Consider the following 18,675-nt stretch of genomic DNA (forward strand, 5'->3'; position numbering starts at 1 on the left):
TGCCCACTGGTATTGTGGGCCAGTGGCCATGTGTGAAGAAGGGTGCAGTCTGGCAGTGGTCACCAGAGAGAGCCTTCTGGAGGTGGGGGGTTGGCAGCCGAGGATACCAGCTTGCTGGACACCTTGGGGACATCTGCCCTGGCTGCTTCGCAATGGGGCTTTTGGGCACAAGGCAGCCTAGGTGCAGGCCCATTGGCAGGGGGTGACAAGGCCTGGGGCACAGTGGTGCTCGAGGGGTTCCCTGCCCCCAGGAGCCCCTTGCAGGCAATGCTGGGCCTGGGCCGCCCCGCCCCACTAGGAGCAGCGCTGAGGGCGGGGCGGGGCGGAGCCGGCGCAGGGTGCTGGCTGGAGCGACCCAGGTCCTGGCGCCCGGCCCGCTGGCGGCCGCGTGGGAGCAGCGAGTTTTGACGGCGCGGCCCGGCCACCATGGCCGGGCACGGGAAGCTGCGGCGGGAGCGGGGGCTGCAGGCTGAGTATGAGACGCAAGTCAAAGGTGAGAGGGCGCTGGGTAGTGAGGGACCCCAAGTGTCGGCAGCTGGCCTGGCGCAGCTCTCCCCCAGCGACCTCTGGAGGGGGAGGTGAAGGGAGCCTGAGCCCCCTGCCCACCTCCCTTGTCCTTTGGCTTCCACCGCCTGCCATCCCCCTCCCTACCTGAGGCTCAGTGGAGACGCTGGTGGTCTCAGGGAAGGGGGGACCGGATGCACCAAGGTGCCACCCAAGAAGGCGGCATTTAGCTCGAGTGAAATCAACCACCTTGACTTTGGGGAGGGGTAAGGGAGTCGAAGTGAGTAGATTGGTATATTGGTGAGCACCTTGCCCTGACACCACTGCAGTCCTTAGAGCCCCAGCACCCTTGGCCTCCCCTTGGCACTGAGGTGGCTCAGAGGCGAGGGCCAATGTCTCTGGGCCAAGCTGGTGGAGTGAATCTTGGCTTGAGAGATTCAACAGGGTTGGCTTCTCAGCCTCCTGAAATCAAACCTCTCTGGGTTCTGATAAACAGCCCTGTGCAAATTACATGCAAATCAGCTTTGCAAACTCTTAGCCAACAGCTTCTGCCAGTCTTACTCAGGACATGGTAACTTTGCAAAGGAAAGGAGGCAGCACCTAAGCGCCAGCCGTTCCCAGGGGCCTTCAGATGTCTGACTCCTGCATTCTCTCAATTGCTCTGTTTTACCGACTACAGAAACAAGCTCAGAGAGGTACAGTGACTTGCCCGTGGTCACAGCACTACAGCTCCTCGGAGGTAGAATGAAATGACCCTTGAAGTACCTTGCAACCCAGAGATGCAGGTTCCAACGTAATTATTCAGCACAAGCAATCTATACGCAAGTGCGCCGCAGTTATCCGCCTTTGGGAGAGGCAGCCTGTGTGCAGAGCCAGTTTGAGGTGGCTGCACAGGGTGAGCCAGGTGTCATCATTGCTCAGGTGGAGATAGTGATCCCCATCCTGCTTCCCCAAACTGCCATGCATCTGAAGGACTTTGAAAACTCTGCAGTCAGGAAATGGGGGTCTGTTAATTCACACTGAAAAATGGGGGTTTGAGCAAGACTGTTTAAGACAGTTGGCCCCAACCATTTTGGCACCAGGGACCTGTTTCATGGAAGACAATCTTTCCACGGACGGACGGGGCTGGGGGCTGGGGAGTGTGGCGGCTGGGGGAGGGGTGCGGAGCTGAGGCGGAGATGTGCAGCCCGTTTCCTGACAGGCCACAGACTGGTACCAGGCAGCCCGGGCTTGGGGACCGCAGGTCTAGAATGTTCTTTACTTGCTCTGTGTCTCCATCCCACCCTACCCACCCCCCCGTAAAACTTCCTACCATGCTAGAAAAATAGGGTCACTGTCTCGACACCCTAAATTCTGAAAGGTCAGCATAGTCCTGGTTTGGGAGGCCATCTTCTCTTCTGTTTTGCTTGTCAGCAGAAGTGAGACCGAATGCCTTGTTCACAGGAAGTGTCGGTGGGGCCTGAGGCCCAGCTCTGTAATCAAGCATCCGTGGGTTCTAGCTCTCCTTTTGCCAGACATTTTGTATACAGCTGTTCTGTCCCGGGCCCTGGGAACACACTGCTGGACAAGAGAGAACCAGTCCCTGCCCCCATGTGGCTCACAGATCTAGTAGGGGAGACATAAAGTAGACAACTCAGCACGCGATGAATTTCAGTGATGAAAACCACTACGAAGGGCAAGTGCAGGGAGCCAAGAAGCGGGTGGCAGGGGGGCCAGACCTGGTTTGGGGAGAGGTCACGGAAGGGTTCTCTTATGACTTTGCGTCTGAGCTGAGATCTGAAAGGTCTGCGGTGGCACAGCCCAGGGGCTGGGTGCTAGGCACCAGCTGCGTGTGCTTCCTGGGAAGGCCATGAATGCAATTGGTTTGCAATTCACCAGCCTCCTACCTGACACCAGCCAGCGTGCATGGATCTCGACATGGCCACGGCTTTCTCGGGCTTTCTCGGCTTTCTCGGCTTTCTCGGCTTTCTCGCTGTGGGCAGGGAAGAACAAAGGCCGGGGTTGTGTCTGCTGTTCTTGGGCCCCAGGGATCAAACCTCCAGGAGGGCAGCACAGGGTGGGGCAGGGTCCAGAGGGAAGGTGAGGTGAGCCCAGTCATCTGAGGCCTTTCTTGAAATGAAATGAGATTTATTTTTATCCCCCCAAAATGTTACCCTGATGGTGTACCTCGGGTGGCACGAGGAGACTCGTTCCCTCTCTCACTTGGCGTTGGGGGCTCTGCCCTGCACTGCGTTGCTGTCGCTTTCGGGAAGTACCCTCCTCCCCAGGCTTCCCCTACCCTACAGTGTGGAAAGTAATCCCAGTGGGAGGGTTAGGGCTGGGGCCCCTATGCCCATCACCCGGCCAGGCTGGTGGGGGCTGGGAGGGGAGCGGCTGGAGTCAGGGAGCAAGAGACCAACCCCACTCAACCCCAGGGGCTGAGAATAGGGAGGGGACATTCTCCAAGAGGAAATCAGAGGACGATGAGAGATGGGGAGGCCCCATGCAACAGCCCCCAGGAAATGACTGGCGGGACAGCGAACAGCCAGCCCAGGTCCTGCCTCCACCCTGGTTCCCTGCTCTGAGCCCACACTGTCTTTTGCCTGGATTAGTGCAGTAGCTGCCACCTGGGCTCCACCGGGCAGGGAGGGGCCCTAAAGCGAAGGCAGACTACATCGCTCTGCTGCTGTGGCACCCCCTCCCTCGGAGTCCAGCTGCGAGCCCTCCGGAGACCACAGGCTCTGTGCCACCCGCCCTCACCTGCCCCGGCACAGCCAGCTCCAGCCTCCTACTCTAACTGGCCGCCTTGCTCGCTCTTGCCCATCCTCCGCTAAGAGACCCTCCCTGCCCCCACCTCCCATTCTGACCGTGACTGTGTGTTTGTCTTCTCAGCGCCTGTTGCTCCTGGGCATTCTAGCGTGTGGCTGTCCCCTTGCTATCTGCGCCCCATTCCAGTCCCAGCTCCTGGAGGGCAGGCGCTTGGCCAGCCCTCTTTGCCACTGTATCTAGAATGTGTCTGCCACAAAATGGGTGCATAGTCAACATTCTGATAAATGTAAAAATCAATTAATGTCCCTCCCTGGGGATGTGGACGGAGATTGGTAAGTGGGCAGTCTGCCTGCCAGAAGCCAAGACAGTGTCTTGTTTACTCGGTGCTTGCGTGGGCACTCGGTGGGTGGCAAAGGCGTTTTCAGCAGGTTGCTTACTCGTCAGGCAGGCAGTTCTTTGCTTTAGGTCTGTATGGAGGAAGCAGCGTTGCCAAATCAAGCCAGTGATAAGGTGTCAGAAGGCCAGTGGAGTGGGGGGCAGGGTGGGGGACTGGGGACAGAAGACACAGGCCAGTCTGCCCATTCCTTCACTTGTCAGGGCCTCACTGGGGGACTGTCCTTTCCCTGCGGGTTCAGCAGAGCACCCCAGCAGCCTCGCCCGAGCAGCCCTGTATATCTGTGCGTTTGCGGGGAGGCTGCTGCACCCGGGGTCCTGGGTCCCCCAGGGGAAGGAAGTGGCAGGGGAAACCATCAGGGGCTTTCCAGGAACCAGGGAGGGATGGGTATTGGGTGGCCTTGTCCCGCCCATCATGAACGGCTTCAGCCTTCCCAGAGCTGCCATGCCGCCTCTCACCCCTGGGCCTTTGCACAGCTCTCGCCTCTCTGTGGGACACCCTTCCCCTTCCTCCTCAGCCAGTTGGGTCTGGCCATTTCCCTTTAGCCTCCTCACAGAGATCTCTTTCCCAGGAGCCTTTCCCGAGCCTAGCAGGACAGGTGAGCCCAGAACTTCCTGCCTCCTTCCTCCTCTTTTAGCTCCAGCTCTTAGCCTAGGCTAGGTACGACGGTGCCCTCAGGGCAAACGGGAAGGCTGTCTGCGTGTCTGTGTCTCTCCCACCCCACGCTGCTGGCCGGGCCTGAGCCGTGGTCCCCTCTGCAGAGATGCGCTGGCAGCTGAGCGAGCAGCTGCGCTGCCTGGAGCTGCAGGGCGAGCTGCGGCGGGAGCTGCTGCAGGAGCTGGCCGAGTTCATGCGGCGCCGCGCCGAGGTGGAGCTGGAGTACTCCCGGGGCCTGGACAAGCTGGCCGAGCGCTTCTCCAGCCGCGGGGGCCGCCTAGGGGGCAGCAGCCGGGAGCACCAAAGCTTCCGGTAGGCAACACGCTGCGCGATGGCCACAGCAGGGCCCGAGGCTCCCACTCCTCCGTCTGAGTGCCCCTTTGCCTCCAGGAAGGAGCCGTCCCTCCTGTCGCCCTTGCACTGCTGGGCTGTGTTGCTGCAGCAGACGCGGCAGCAGAGCCGGGAGAGTGCCGCTCTCAGTGAGGCGCTGGCCGGGCCCCTGGCCCAGCGCTTGAGCCACATCGCGGAGGACGTGGGGCGCATCGTGAGGAAGGTACGGCTCTCGCCCTGGGCCACGAGAGGTGTTGGAGGCTTCAGCGTCTAGTAAGGGCAGTCCATGGGGCTCAATCCAGAGGTGCTGCCACGGGGAGGGCACGGGAGGCCAGGAGGGCATCAGGCAGAGCAGGCTTGAGCTGGGCAGAGCCTTGAGTGCCGAGCTGAGGCACAGTGGGTCATCCCAGGACTGTGGCACGTGCTGCACTGGGACAGTGCTGTGGTCACACTCCCCCCTCCACCCCTAGAGTAAGGACCTGGAGCAACAGCTGCAGGATGAGCTCATGGAGGTGGTCTCAGAGCTCCAGACGGTGAGGACACGGCAGGGGAAGGGCCCGCCTCGATGGCCCAGGGAGAAACGCCAATCGAGGGAGGCGAGGACACCCCCGCGCCATCACACATCCCCAAGCCAGGCTTAAGGAGAAGCAGGTGCCCAGGGGAGACTTGGGTTTGGGGGGCCGGGGCCACGGCGCCCTCTCTCTAGGCCCCAGCACCCCGCTCCTGGCGCAGGGCTGAGTGCTCATGTGGGATCGCCCAGCTCAGGTCTGAGTCCCGGACGGCAGGGGGTGGGGAGGAGGGGCTGGCTGTGGCCCCGGCCCTCAGCGGGCTGCCTTGCCTTGCTTGGGCCTCCCTGCAGGCCAAGAAGACATACCAGGTGTACCACACAGAGAGCATGAATGCCGAGGCCAAGCTCCGTGAAGCCGAGCGGCAGGAGGAGAAGCGGGCAGGCCGGAGTCCCCCCGCCACCACTGCCGCCACCGCCGAGGCAGGGCCGCTGCGCAAGAGCTCCCTCAAGAAGGGAGGGCGGCTGGTGGAGAAGGTGGGCCTGGGGGGCACCTTGGACTCAGCCTGCGGGCTCTGGGCCGTCTGCCTATCTGTCTCCGAAGGCCCTGGCTCCTGTCCTTTGTCCCTGAGAGTCCCCGGCCCTCACTGGGGCCTGCCATGTGCAGGGGGAAGCCAGAGCTGGATGGGGGGAGGGCCCTGGCCTAGCCAGCCCTCCTGGCTCTAGACGGGTCCCCAAGCTAGGGGCGGTAGTGGCAGGACAATGCCATTGGGTTACAGGGATGGAATACAGAAGGCTCCATTGGCCTGAGAGACAAGCGGGGAGAACAGTCACTAGGCCCGAGACAGCCCCATGCCATCCGCCCCCCTCCCTGCGCCCGGGCTCCAAGCTGGTTCCCCCACAGCCCTGCCTTCCAGCTGTGCCATGAAGACACTTAGGATGGGTGATTGGGTGACGTGCAAGTAGAAAGAGCATTCAGGGTGGCCCCTGAAGAGAGACTGGGGGGGTTGGGAAATGCCAGGAGGGAGCCACCAAGCTAGGTGGGGCAGAGGGCGGTGGTCTGGGCCCAGGTGAGGTGGGACTGGGGCTGCTGGCCTGAGACTCTGGGAGCAGAGGAGAGAGTTGGGCGTCTTCAAATGTTCTTGGGGGCAGTGACAGAGTGGGGTTGGGTTTGGGAAGCTCCCCTGCTGTGGTACTCAGAGTGCCCCCAAGTGCCTCCCTGCAGGACTTCTGGGCTGCATTGAGTTTGAGGAACCTGTGGGATGCGGGGTGTAGCTGTCCACAGGGGAAGGGAAGGGCTGGATGTTACATGGGAGGCCGGAGATGGGGGTGGGCCAGCCAAGCCGGTGACCCTGCTGCGCTTGCATTGTCTTGAGTAGCGTCAGGCCAAGTTCTTGGAGCACAAACTCAAGTGCACAAAGGCTCGCAACGAGTACCTGCTCAGCCTGGCCAGTGTCAACGCCGCTGTCAGCAACTACTATTTGCATGACGTCTTGGACCTCATGGACGTGAGTCCTCAGTGGGCGGGCAGGGAGAGGTGCCCAGAGGCCACAGCTCCAGGGCCCACCCGAATGTCTCCTTGCTTCCTCCTCAGTGCTGTGACACGGGGTTCCACTTGGCCCTGGGGCAGGTGCTCCGGAGCTACACGGCTGCTGAGAGCCGCACCCAGGCCTCCCAGAGGCAGGGCCTGAGTAGCCTGGAGGAAGCTCTGGAAGCCCTGGATCCCCCAGGGGACAAGGCCAAGGTGCTCGAGGTGCATGCCACCGCCTTCTGTCCTCCACTACGTTTTGACTACCAGCCCCACGAGGGGGATGAGGTGAGGGTCACCCCCTGCTGCCCTGAATTCCCCAAGCATGGTTCCAAAGGGCTTTGCGTTCTCTGGTCTTCACTGTAATGGTGGGTTGGTCACATGATTCACACTTGGCTTTGGGCGAATGCAGCTCACTAGAGAAGGTTTCTCGCTTCCATTTGCAAGAGCCCGTTGTCGAGGGTACAGCCTACACACGTGCCCACAACGGCCACAGTATTAGCTGTTGACACCCGGTGATGGGTGGCTGTCCACATATTGTTCTTGCAATGTTTCTGTATGTTTTAAAACTTTCCCAATATAAACGTGGGAGGAAATGGACCATACAAGCAGTAAGATACGATTAGGCATCTTTTTACTTGTCCCTTGTGCTGTTTTTTCCTTCAACAGGTTATCCTAATGGGCATTGAGTGTGGCCTGGGGTTACCTGGGGCACCTTTGGGGCTGACTTGGAACTTGATTTATTCTGGTCTGAACTCCTAAGCTCAAGCAGTCCTTTCTCCTCAGCCTCCCAGAGTGCTAATCCTACAGGCGTGAGCCATCGCGCCTGGCCAAAACTTGATTTATTCTGTATTTTGACCAAAGTAACATAGTTTAAAAAGTCCAACATTACCCAGGGCTTACAAAGGCATGCAGCCATTCTCTAACCCTTCCCGTTCCTATCTCCCACCCCCAGAAACAGCCACAGGTGGTCTCCGCCCGTCTTCCACCACCGTTGTCCCCCGTGGCTGCCCACATGCGTCCCCGTCTCATTCTCCCAGTGCGTTCATCCCAGAATTTTTGGCTAAATTAACATTCGGTGTTTATATTATGATGACAAACAGGCCCGATGCGGTGGCTCATGCCTGTAGTCCCAGATACTCGGGAGGCTGAGGCGGGAGGATCTCTTCAGCGCAGGAGTTCAAGGCTGCAGTGAGCCATGATCGTACCACTGCTCTCCAGCCTGGGTGACAATGCGAGGAAAAAAATTATGATGACAATAAATACTGTTCCCAGCTGAGCCATGTACCGTGCACTGCTTGACTTCTCGGCCTCCTGCAAAGCTGCTGCCTGGGAATCCCCCCCCCACCCCGCCACCGCCCCAAGAAATCCTGCTGCTCCTCCTGCATTGGACCCTGTGTTTCCTGGATGCCATGTCTGCAGCTTTCTTGTTTTTTCAGCTTCATTTTGGTGGATGCCTTCCACAGTGGTTTCCTGGCTTTGTGCATCTGAAAATGTCTATATTCTGTCCTTGCAATTGATTGGTAGTTTGGACGGTGTAGAGTTCAAGGGTGAAAGTCATTTTCCCTTTAGGATGTTAAAGGCATGACTTCTTTGTCTTCAAGCTTTCAGGATTGCAGCTGCGAAGTCCAATGCCATTCCAATCTCTGAAGCTTTGCACACGACCTGTGATTTTTCTCCCTCCCGCCCTGTTGCAGCATTTCATGACGATAAGCCTTGGGCGTCCTTTTTACTTCATGGTGCTGGGCAGCCAGTGGGTCCTGTGCATCTGGAAAGTTATGTCCTGAGATTTGGGGCTTGTATTATTCCTTTGATAATGCCCTCCCCTTAATTTCCTTTTCTCTCTCTTTGGCGATCCTTGGTAGTGGATATTGGACCTCAGGAGTTGCTTCTCTAATTTCCTTTTGTTTTCTCTTTTCATACCTTCTAATTCTGCTTTCTTAGAGATTTCCTTCCACTATCTCTTCCAACCTCTTGTTGAATTAAAAACAGATTTTACTTTTATGTTTTTTATTCCTAAGAGTTCTGTTTTGTTCTCTGAATTCCTGTTTAAAGTAACCCTGTATTCTTGTTCCGTGGACGCAGTATCTTCTTGGTGTCCCTCTGCTCCTGCATTTGCTCTCTTCGGTCCATTGTCGAGCTTCCCGCAAGGGCCGATTCTCGGCCATCAGTTGACAGTTACGAGGAGGCACTGAGGGCAGATTAGGCATTTCCTGTGTGTGAACAGAGCTTGTCAACAGTGGGCTGCCCCACAGGGCGACTGGGCAGCGACTCAGGTCTTCTGTTGGGGGAGCCCCAAATATTGGTGTTGTGAGTCTTTCCTGCTGAACTGCTTAGTGCCGTGTCCGCCTCTCTACAGCTCGCGCTGCGGGGGGACTCACCTCCCCAGTCCGCGATGCTGCGTTTCTTTCTCTCTTTCTCTTTTCTTTTCTTTTCTGAGACAGGCTCTCACTCTGTCACCCAGGCTAGAGTGCAGTGGCACAATCATAGCTCACTGTAACCTTGAACTCCTGGGCTCAAGTGATCCGCACACCTCAGCTTCCCAAGTAGCTGGGACTACAGGCACATGCCACCATGCCCAGATGTTTTTCATTTTCTGTAGAGACAGGGTATTGTTACATTGCCCAAGCTGGTCTCGAACTCCTGGGCTCAAGTGATCCTCCTGCCTTGGCTGGAGGATGATAGGCATGAGCCACTGCTCCCAGCCTGCCGTTCTGTTTTAAGTAAACAGTTTTGTTGAAATATAATTCACATACCATATAATTCACCCACTTAAAGTATACAATTCAGTGGTTTTTAGCATATTCGCAGTTATACAACTATCACCAGTATCTAATTCCAGAACATCTTCCTTATCCCAAAATGAAACTCTGTACTCGTTAGCTGTCACTGCCCCTGCCCCTCCCCCCCACCGCCGTGTCTGCGTTCGCCTGTCCGGGAACGGATCCGTAAGCTACACGGCCTCACACTTTCGGGGCCCTTCCGTGCTGTGTGTGGGGCAGGGCTTCGTGCCTTTCGTGGCTGCGTGGTGTCCACTGTGTGGACAGACCACAGTTTGCTCATCCAGCCACCCACCAGTTGGTAGACACCTGGACCGTTTGCACCTCTGAACTGTTGTGAGCAATGAAGCCGCAAACAAGTCTTGGCGTGCACGTAGGTTTCTCTCGTGGAGACAGCTTCCTGTTCTTCAGTTTAGCTGGCGAGGGCTGTGGGTCCTGTACTCGGCCACCAGGCAGCAGGGGTGTGTTGTTCCCCTATGCCACGGGGGTCTGGGCGTCTGCGGTTCATCCCCACTCCCACACCTGGGCTCTCTGTGCCCAGGCCCAGCCCCCAGCCCCCCGCGCGCTGCCCCTTTGCAGGTGGCCGAGATCCGGGTTGAGATGGAACTGCGGGATGAGATTGTGCCCAGAGCCCAGAATATCCAGAGCCGCTTGGACCGACAGACCATAGAGACAGAGGAGGTACGGGTGGCTGGCCTGGGTGGGGACAGGGGTCTGCAGTGGCCTCCTCTTCCCCTTCCTCTGTCCTCCACCTCTTCCCCCACTTCTCACCGCCCGGTGCTGTCCCCTCCCCAGGTGAACAAGACGCTGAAGGCAACGCTGCAGGCCCTGCTGGAGGTGGTGGCATCAGATGATGGGGACGTGCTTGACTCCTTCCAGACCAGCCCCTCCACTGAGTCCCTCAAGTCCACCAGCTCAGACCCAGGCACCCGGCAGGCAGGCCGGAGACGGGGCCAGCAGCAGGAGACCGAGACCTTCTACATCACGGTGGGGAGGGACGGGGGCCGGGGGGAGGAGGGGAATGCAGGGGTGTGGCTGGGGCAGAGGGAGGGCTGGAGCCAGGACTAAAACTCTGGGCTTTTCTTGGGGCTTCCCAGAAGCTCCAGGAGTACCTGAGCGGGCGGAGCGTCCTTGCCAAGCTGCAGGCCAAGCACGAGAAGCTGCAGGAGGCCATCCAACGAGGTGGGCCCCTCCTCCCTCCCTCCCTCCGCCAGGGCGGAGCCGCGACAGCCCCCTTCTCCCCTACCTGGTGACCCCTACCGATCCTGAGTTCCTCCCCACCCAGAGAGGTTGGTTGGCGTGTGGGGACTGACCCAGCAAGGGTCCCGGCCTCTGTCCTTGGCCCTGAGCCTCTAGGCCACACCTTTCCCTCTGGGATACGTTGAAGCCTTCCTGCCTGAGAGGCAGACCGGCATTTTTTTCCTCCGCAGGTGACAAGGAGGAACGGGAGATGTGTTGGTGAGTCTTTCATGAGGGGCTGGCTCATTCCAAGGACCCGGGGCTCAGCTCTGCTGCCCAGTGAATTCTGGAATAACTCAAGAGGTCCCGGCGGGGCGCGGTGGCTCACGCCTGTAATCCTAGCACTCTGGGAGGCCGAGGCGGGAGGATCGCTCAAAGTCAGGAGTTGGAGGCTGCAGTGAGCTATGATGACGCCACTGTACTCTACCCAGGGCGACAGAGTGAGAGTCTGCCCCCCCACCCCCCCAAAAAAGGGAAAAGCGGTCCAGAGCCCTGCCTGGCTGGCTGGGGATGACGCGCCCTGTGCCCCATGCCCGCTCCTGTTCACTGTAGGACCCAGTACACACAGAGAAAACTCCAGAAGAGCCGCCACCCCCGCCCCAGCTCCCAGTATAACCAGAGACTCTTTGGGGGAGACATGGAGAAGTTTATCCAGGTACGTGCTTTGCCTTGCTCTCCTCCTGCTCGCAGCCCCGCCTGCACGTTCCGTGGCAGCTGCTTGATCCCAGCGTCCTCCATTCTCCACCACTAGTCGACTGGCCCTTCCTGAGTGGGCCTTTTCCAGGCCTCTGCTGGTCTCCCCAGTGGCCTCCACTGATTGAAGGGCACGTCCTAACTAGTAACGGCGCAGCACCGCTTCTAGGGTGAGATGCTGAGGGTTGCCCTGCAAGCGGGATCAGCACAGACGTCCACAAGCCCCGCCCGTGGCCAACATGGTACAGGGGACCCTGACAGTGACACAAGGGAAGCAAGAAAGATCAGAAAGGAAGAAATAACACTGTCATTCGCAATGATGTGATTATGTACATCGAACAAAAGAATCGACCAGCTATTTATTTATTGAGACAGGGTCTTGCTCTGTTGTCCGGGTAGAGGGCAGTGGCATCATCATAGCTCACTGCAGCCTCGGACTCCTGGGCTCAAGTGATCCTCCCGCCTCAGCCTCCCAAGTAGCTGGGACCACAGGTGTGTGCCACCATGCCCGGCTAATTATTGTATGTTTTATAGAGACAGGGTCTCACTATATTGCTCAGGCTGGTCTCGAACTCCTGACCTTAAGGGATCCTCCCACTTCAGCCTCCCAAAATGCTGGGATTACAGGCGTGAGCCACCTCGCTTGGCCTCAACGGGCTACTTAAGTGAACAAATTTGAGTTTTGCAATGTTACTTGATTCAAGGTCAACATACAGAATGTGATTGTATTTCTACATTCCAGCAACAAATAGTTTGCAAACAAGGCGCGAGGCACTACCTACGATAGCATCAGAAATATTGGACACTTAGGAGTGAATTTAACAAACTGCGTCCTAGGCCTCTATGGTGACATTATTTGTTCCCCCGTCTTGTTAAGGGTAAATCAAAAACGACTGAGTGACAAGGCAGGATGTGTGTGTGAAGTAAACACTCTCTCTGTCCCCAGAGCTCAGGCCAGCCCGTGCCCCTGGTGGTGGAGAGCTGCATCCGCTTCATTAACCTCAACGGTAAGCAAGGCCCAGCCCTCCTGCGGCCCTGGCCACCTGGCCGGGAGAGGGGCCCAGTGGCCACCAGCTCCGTGTCGTCCCGCAGGCCTGCAGCACGAAGGCATCTTCCGGGTGTCGGGTGCCCAGCTCCGGGTCTCAGAGATCCGCGATGCCTTTGAGAGGGGTAAGGACGGGCAGGCTGGGGTGCGGCGGAGGCGGGAGCGCACCGTCCGCCTCCTCACCCCACTGTGTCACCTGCCCGCAGGGGAGGACCCGCTGGTGGAAGGCTGCACCGCCCACGACCTGGACTCGGTGGCTGGGGTGCTGAAGCTCTACTTCCGAAGCCTGGAGCCCCCGCTCTTCCCCCCGGACCTGTTTGGGGAGCTGCTGGCTACTTCAGGTGAGGCCAGGGCCCCATGCCGGCTGAGTGGGAGGGCCACTTGCTAGCGGTGGCGCCCCACTCACGAGGCTCTCTTTCCCGGGGTGGCCCCGGCCACAGAGCTGGAGGCCGCGGCGGAGCGCGTGGAGCGCGTGAGCCGCCTGCTGGCCCGGCTGCCCGCGGCGGTGCTGGTGGTGCTGCGCTACCTCTTCGCCTTCCTCGGCCAGTAAGTGCTTCCGGGGGGCCGGGGGGTGTTGGGGGTGGAGGGGACACGGGGAGGGGGGCGGGGGGGAGGAGGGAGTTCCCTGCCTGTGACCCACGTGTGCCTGCAGCCTGGCCCAGTACAGCGACGAGAACATGATGGATCCCTACAACCTGGCCGTGTGCTTTGGGCCGACGCTGCTGCCCGTGCCGGCGGGGCAGGACCCCGTGGCCCTGCAGGGCCGGGTGAACCAGCTGGTGCAGACGCTCATCGTGCAGCCAGCCCAGGTTTTTCCACCCCTGACGGTGCTGCCAGGCCCTGTGTACGAGAAGTGCATGGCACCGCCTTCCACCGGCTGCCTGGGGTACGGTCTTGGTGCTGCCTGGGGGGGTGGTGTCCCGTGGAGAGGAGGCCCCCTCACGCTCCTTACTTTGCTCCAAACCTCAGGGACACCCAGTTGGAGAGCCTGGCCGGGGAGAACGAGCCAGAGCTGGAAGCCGAGAGCACAGCGCAGGAGGATGGTGAGGGAGCTCAGGAGGATGGTGAGGGGTCCGGCAGGAGCACCCCCGTCCCCACCCTGGGTGCCCACTCCACCCCCTACTTGGACCCCCTCTTCTTCCCAGACCTGGAGGGGGTCGTGGAGGCTGTGGCCTGCTTTGCCTACACTGGCCGGACGGCCCAGGAGCTGACGTTCCAACGTGGGGACGTGCTGCGGCTGCACGAGCGTGCCTCGAGCGACTGGTGGCGAGGAGAACACGCCGGCACGAGGGGACTCATTCCCCACAAGTACATCATGCTGCCCGCGGGGTGAGTGGGCCCCAGCCTGGGGCATGGTCCGCGGTTCCGCCTCGCCCTCCTGGCTCTCCAGGCCTGAGACTGTCGCCCAGCGAGGCCCTTCACCCAGTGCGCCGTGGAAGTCACTGCGCTCACCCAGAGGTGCTCACACTGGAGTTGTCCAAACCGAGGTTGCTGCCCTTCCCCCATCCCAAGTCAGGTTCCGTGGGTCTGGGCTGGGCCCGAGAATGAGCATTTCTGACCACTTCTGGCTGGCACTGAGGCTGCTGGCCCCAGGACCCCACGCTGGTCTTCCCCCAGGGCAGAGAAGCAGGTGGCGGGCCCAGGGCCACAGGCCGCAGGGGAGCCGGTGAGCAGCAGTCCGGAGGGGCTCCTGGCCTTGGAGTTCATGCATCGGTGAGCACGGGGAAGGCCAGAGGGTCTGGGGTCAGGCTGGGCCACACGGGGGTAGAGGTTGTCAGGCGAGGGCTGCTGAGGGATGGGGGAGTCACAGCCTGTTCTTCTGGCTGTACCCCAGGATGAGGGAGTCACTGCCGAGTTAGGTCAGGCCCTGGTATACCAGGGCCCCCGCCAGGCTCACTGTGTGTGCCCTGCAGGCCAGAGCCGTGCGCCCTCCCCCAGACCATGAGCCCCTCTGGGCAGAGACGGCACTGCTTGGTCCCAGCCTCTCCAGAGCCACACGTGGAGGTGGACAAGGTGAGAGGGGGCACTGGGCATGTGGCAGGTGAGGTGTGCCGCTCCTGGGGGTGTCTCTGCCTCCCCTTATGGACCAAACTCCTCCCTCCCTGGGGTTCAAGTCTTTGCCATCGGTGGCCTCAGCTCAGGGCTACTTGTCACCAGATAAGCAGGCCCAAGGCGGAGCCCAAGGAAGGGAAAGAGGGTGGGGTGGGGGCAGTCAGGGACAGGGATGAGGGGCCTGGGGCTCGTGCATTGGCCTTTGAGTTTGGTTCCTGAGCAGGGAGGGGCAGGCTCGAGTTGAGGCTGTCTGCACCGGTGTGGACAAGGGGCTCCTGGGCATCTGTAGCCAGGCTAGGTACCAGGCAGTGACATGGCAGGGTCTTGGCAGGCTGGGGAGGACGAGAGAGACAGATGGCAGGGAGGCAGGAGCGGGTGGCTGGCTGGGAGCAGAGAGCAGGCTCAAGATATGGCTGGCAAGGGGCACAGTAGGGGGACCTTGCTCCCTGCTTTGTACGATGGGCCCCGTGAGCACTGGTGGGCTGAGCACGGAAGCTCTGGGGACAGTCACTGAGCCCCAGGTGTGGCCCAGCCCGTGGCCTAGGGAGCCCGGAAAGGTCTGGGGGACACGCAGGAGCAGGAGCCAGGCAGTGGAGGCCTCAGGAGGGTAGCCGGGAGACCCCAGGGGAGGACATTCGCCTGGGAGTCCCCAGCATGCTGGTGGTCCCCGAGGCTGGCAGGGGAATGTGATCTCAGCCAGGGAGAGAGTGCGCCCAGGGCCCAGCCAGAGGGGCCCCCACTCCAGGACTAGACCAAGCACTTGCTGTCCCCAGAGGAGACTGTGACAGAGACACCAAAGTGGCAGGAGGGAAACCCGGTGTGGAGTGGCGGAGGTGGTCTGGAGGCTGAGGGAGGAGGGGCAGGCAGTCGTGCCCAGCACTGTGTGGCCCGTGGAGAGCAGGGGCCCTGGTGACCGGGTGCCGGCTGAGGCCTTTGTTTCTGCAGTGGGAGGAGCTCAGGTGGAGGCCTGGGCAGGGTCTGCAGATGAGGGACGCGCTCACTGAACACCCTCCCTCTCTCTCCCAGGCTGTGGCGCAGAACATGGAGTCTGTGTTTAAGGAGCTCCTGGGGAAGACTGCTGTCTGCCAGGGCCTCGGGCTGGCATCTGCCACCTCCCCGAGCCTTGGGCCCCGTAGCCGCCTAGGCAGGAACAAGGGCTTCTCCCGTGGCCCTGGGGCCTCGGCCTCACCCTCAGCGTCCCATGCCCAGGGCCCGGACTCGGCCTCGAAGCCACACTGAAGTGCTGCTGGTGGAGCCTCTGTAGGCCTGCCCCTGCCCCCGGCGGCCACCCAGGGGCCAGCCACTCTCCCCAGCCCTCTGCTTCTCCCTGGCCCTGTCTGGCAAGTACAGAGGAGGGTGAAGCCGCCCAGACGGGGGGCCCTGCTCCATGCCCCTGCCCGCGGCCAGCCCTGGTGTGGCCCCTTTGGGAGGCAGCCCGGCAAGGAGGCTTTGCTCTGGGGGTTGGTGGTAGCTGTTGGGTGGCGGGCACCCTTGCTCAAGTGAGCAGGCCCGCCAGCACCCAGCCTGGCTCCTCCTCAGCTGCCTGGCAGGGGTGGCAGCGATTCATAAAGACCTATGCGTTGGTCCCCCAGTGTGAGCTGACTGTCTGTCTTGGGGGGCCGGGGGCAGGTGGATACAGGGCCCCGGCACCCCCATGCTGGAGGCGACACCAGAACAACAGGTTAGGTGACCAGAACAGCTTCCACTGGGGGTCTCCTGGCACAGAGCTGTCCATGTGAGGGCCAGCTCTCTTGGGGACCTGCGACTTTGAAGGGTCAGTTGCCTGCATCGTGGGTTCCGGAGCTGTGCCCATGGGTGGGTGCTGCCGCCACACCTGCCCACCATTACCCTCCTTCAAGGAGGCCCTCACCACGTGGAAGACGAGCTGTGACTTTTATTAAGGAGAGAATGAGGAGGGAGAGAAGAAGGGAGGAACTAGGGAGGCGTGGACAGGAGGGTGCCCTGGCCTCACCCTGGTCCTTCCTCTCTGGCTGCCCAGGGCCTCTGTCTGACCTGGCGGGCACTGCCGGGGTGGCAGGCACGTGCTCCCGGGCTGCCCAGGGCCTGGCATGGAGGGGCTAACCCAAGGAGCCCCTCGGCCTTACGTCCTGGCACTGAGGCCTGTTCGAGCTCCCGGGGACGAGCTGGGGATGGTGAGGCTTGTCCAGGGCCACAGGCTGTGACCGATTCTCCATGACAACCCCCCAGGCAGCTGAGCTCATAGCACCTCTGAAGGAAGGCAGCCGCTGGCCCCTCAGGGAGAAGTGTCTTTGGCCAGGGAGGAGCTGGCAGTGGCACAGGACTCGTCTGGGGGCCCCAGGCCGGGCGGGACGCGCCCGCGGGCGCAGCAGAGCAGGCTGCGCAGCTCTGAGGACACGCTGCTGCTGAAGGAGGCGTAGATCCAGGGGTTGGTGCAGCTGTTGAGGCTGGCCAGCAGCATGAGCAGTACGAAGGGCGGCCCTGGGGGGGGTCCAGGCGGGGCTGTGACCCTGCATGCCCACCGGGGACCAGCAGCCCACGCGTGCACGGGGGACAAAGGTGTGTGTGCAGCCAAGCCCGAGTAGCCCCCGTGGCCCCAGCCCCAACCACACCCACCTTCCCGAGGCGCTTCCGGGTCCCACGCTGCCCACAGCTGCACGAGGAAGAAGGGCGCCCAGCACAGCACATAGACAATCACAATCACCAGCGTCATCCTCACAGTCTTGGTCACGGCTGCCGACACCCGGGCTCCCTCGCTGGGACTGCCTGTCCGGCACCCGCCACGGCGCCCCCCAGCCCTCTCTGACGGCCCCGGCACCAGACTGGCATGAATCTCCCTGAATATGAGGACCTGGCAGGCAGCAATACCCAGGGCAGGTGCCACGAACACCATCAGGGCAATCCAGGTGACATAGGCACGAAGGCCCCAGGGCTCCGCAAAGTGGGCCCAGCAGTCGAGGACCCCACTGCCATCTCCCACATCACGCTGGGCAAAGATGAAGAGCTGGGGCAGGCTGAGAAGGAGCGAGAAGGCCCAGGCCACCAGCACTGGCCGGTTCCAGTGAGCACCACCTCCGTGGCGGTACGCCAGCATGGGACGGCAGATGGCGCGGTGGCGGTCCAGCGTCATGGCCAGGATCATGTAGGAGGAAGCGTACATGCCCACCATCTGCAGGTACTTGACAGCCCGACACAGGGCATCGGGCCCGTGGAAGCGGTCAGTGGCATCCCAGGCCAGCTGAGGCAGCACTTGGAACAGAGCCACGGCCAGGTCGGCCAGGCACAAGTGGCCGATGAAGACGTGCATGGGCGCCCAGCGGCCTCGCCGGCCCCGCCGCGCCAGGACCCCCAGCACCAGGCCATTGCTCAGGGCCACGGCCACGAACACCGTGGAGAGCAGGGCCAGCTCTGCCCGGGCTAGCAACGGGTCCCGGGTGTCCAGCGGTGGCTGCTGACTGCCGTTGCCGGGCAGGCTAGGTGGGGAGAGGGGCCCGGACACAGCTGGGCAGGGCGGGGGGAGAAGGCCGAGTTAGGGGGTGCCGTGCAGGGGACTCAGGCCCAAGGAGGCTCCCACCTGCCGCCAGAGCGGTGGCCTGGGCAGCCATCACCCTGGGCCTCCTGTTTCCCTCACCCCTCTCTGGACGCCACTTCCTGGCTCCCAGCAGAGGGGACTCCTCCAAGGAAGCCACATCTGTGGGGAATTGCAGCCCCATGCCCGCCCCTCCCTGCTCATTGACAGCCTGGAGAGACAGACATTTCGTCCCCAGCCCCGGAGAGGACGGTGGAGGAGGTCTCTAGAAAGAGGGGCTTCTCTGCGTCCTCAAACCCACTCTGCCCACCTGGCTCGGGGGAGGCCGCGCTGGAGCCTTACCCGAGGTGGTGGATGCCACGATCATGGTGGGGCCGAGGCAGGTGTCCTGAATGCCTGGGGGAGACAGGGGGGAACTCAGCCTCCACCCGAGAGGCCAGCCCTGCTGCCCGCGGTCTCTGGATGGGAGCCCTCGGCAGGCGCCGGTGGCACACGCCCGTCAGTGTGTGTGTGCTTGGTCCTGGGCAGGGAAGATGACAGTCAGACACACAGAGCCCGGGACCCACCCAGGCCGCCCGCGAGAGTGGGATTCGGGAGTGGGCACCCAAGGCAGACACAAAGACCCCCCCACCCTGCAGAGGCCAAGAGAGGCCACCGTCAGAGGGCTGAGGACTATGCAGGAGGGGACCTTT

General features: G+C 61.2%; 2 protein-coding genes across 2 annotated transcripts; one reads left to right on the forward strand and one right to left on the reverse strand.

The window, feature by feature from the left end:
• Positions 1-426: 426 nt before the first annotated feature.
• Positions 427-16,030, forward strand: ARHGAP4 (Rho GTPase activating protein 4). The gene is made up of 22 exons (XM_069462838.1): positions 427-493; positions 4,408-4,615; positions 4,694-4,856; positions 5,104-5,166; positions 5,493-5,675; positions 6,518-6,646; positions 6,733-6,954; positions 10,026-10,127; positions 10,242-10,433; positions 10,544-10,628; positions 10,877-10,904; positions 11,238-11,340; positions 12,325-12,385; positions 12,471-12,548; positions 12,630-12,764; positions 12,864-12,969; positions 13,076-13,309; positions 13,393-13,466; positions 13,569-13,752; positions 14,041-14,136; positions 14,337-14,436; positions 15,502-16,030. Exons 1-22 carry the CDS (start codon positions 427-429, stop codon positions 15,712-15,714), a joined length of 2,826 nt encoding a protein of 941 aa, XP_069318939.1. The 3' UTR covers positions 15,715-16,030.
• A 699-nt stretch (positions 16,031-16,729) lies between these two features.
• AVPR2 (arginine vasopressin receptor 2) lies at positions 16,730-18,350 on the reverse strand. Its single transcript, XM_069464156.1, has 3 exons — positions 18,326-18,350; positions 17,071-17,955; positions 16,730-16,935 (listed from the first exon to the last, which is right to left on the reverse strand). The coding sequence occupies exons 1-3, from the start codon at positions 18,348-18,350 to the stop codon at positions 16,730-16,732; spliced, it is 1,116 nt and encodes a 371-aa protein (XP_069320257.1).
• Between the last annotated feature and the right edge of the window lie 325 nt (positions 18,351-18,675).

Source organism: Eulemur rufifrons, chromosome 30, assembly GCF_041146395.1.
Source record: "Eulemur rufifrons isolate Redbay chromosome 30, OSU_ERuf_1, whole genome shotgun sequence".
Classification (NCBI taxonomy): domain Eukaryota; kingdom Metazoa; phylum Chordata; class Mammalia; order Primates; family Lemuridae; genus Eulemur; species Eulemur rufifrons.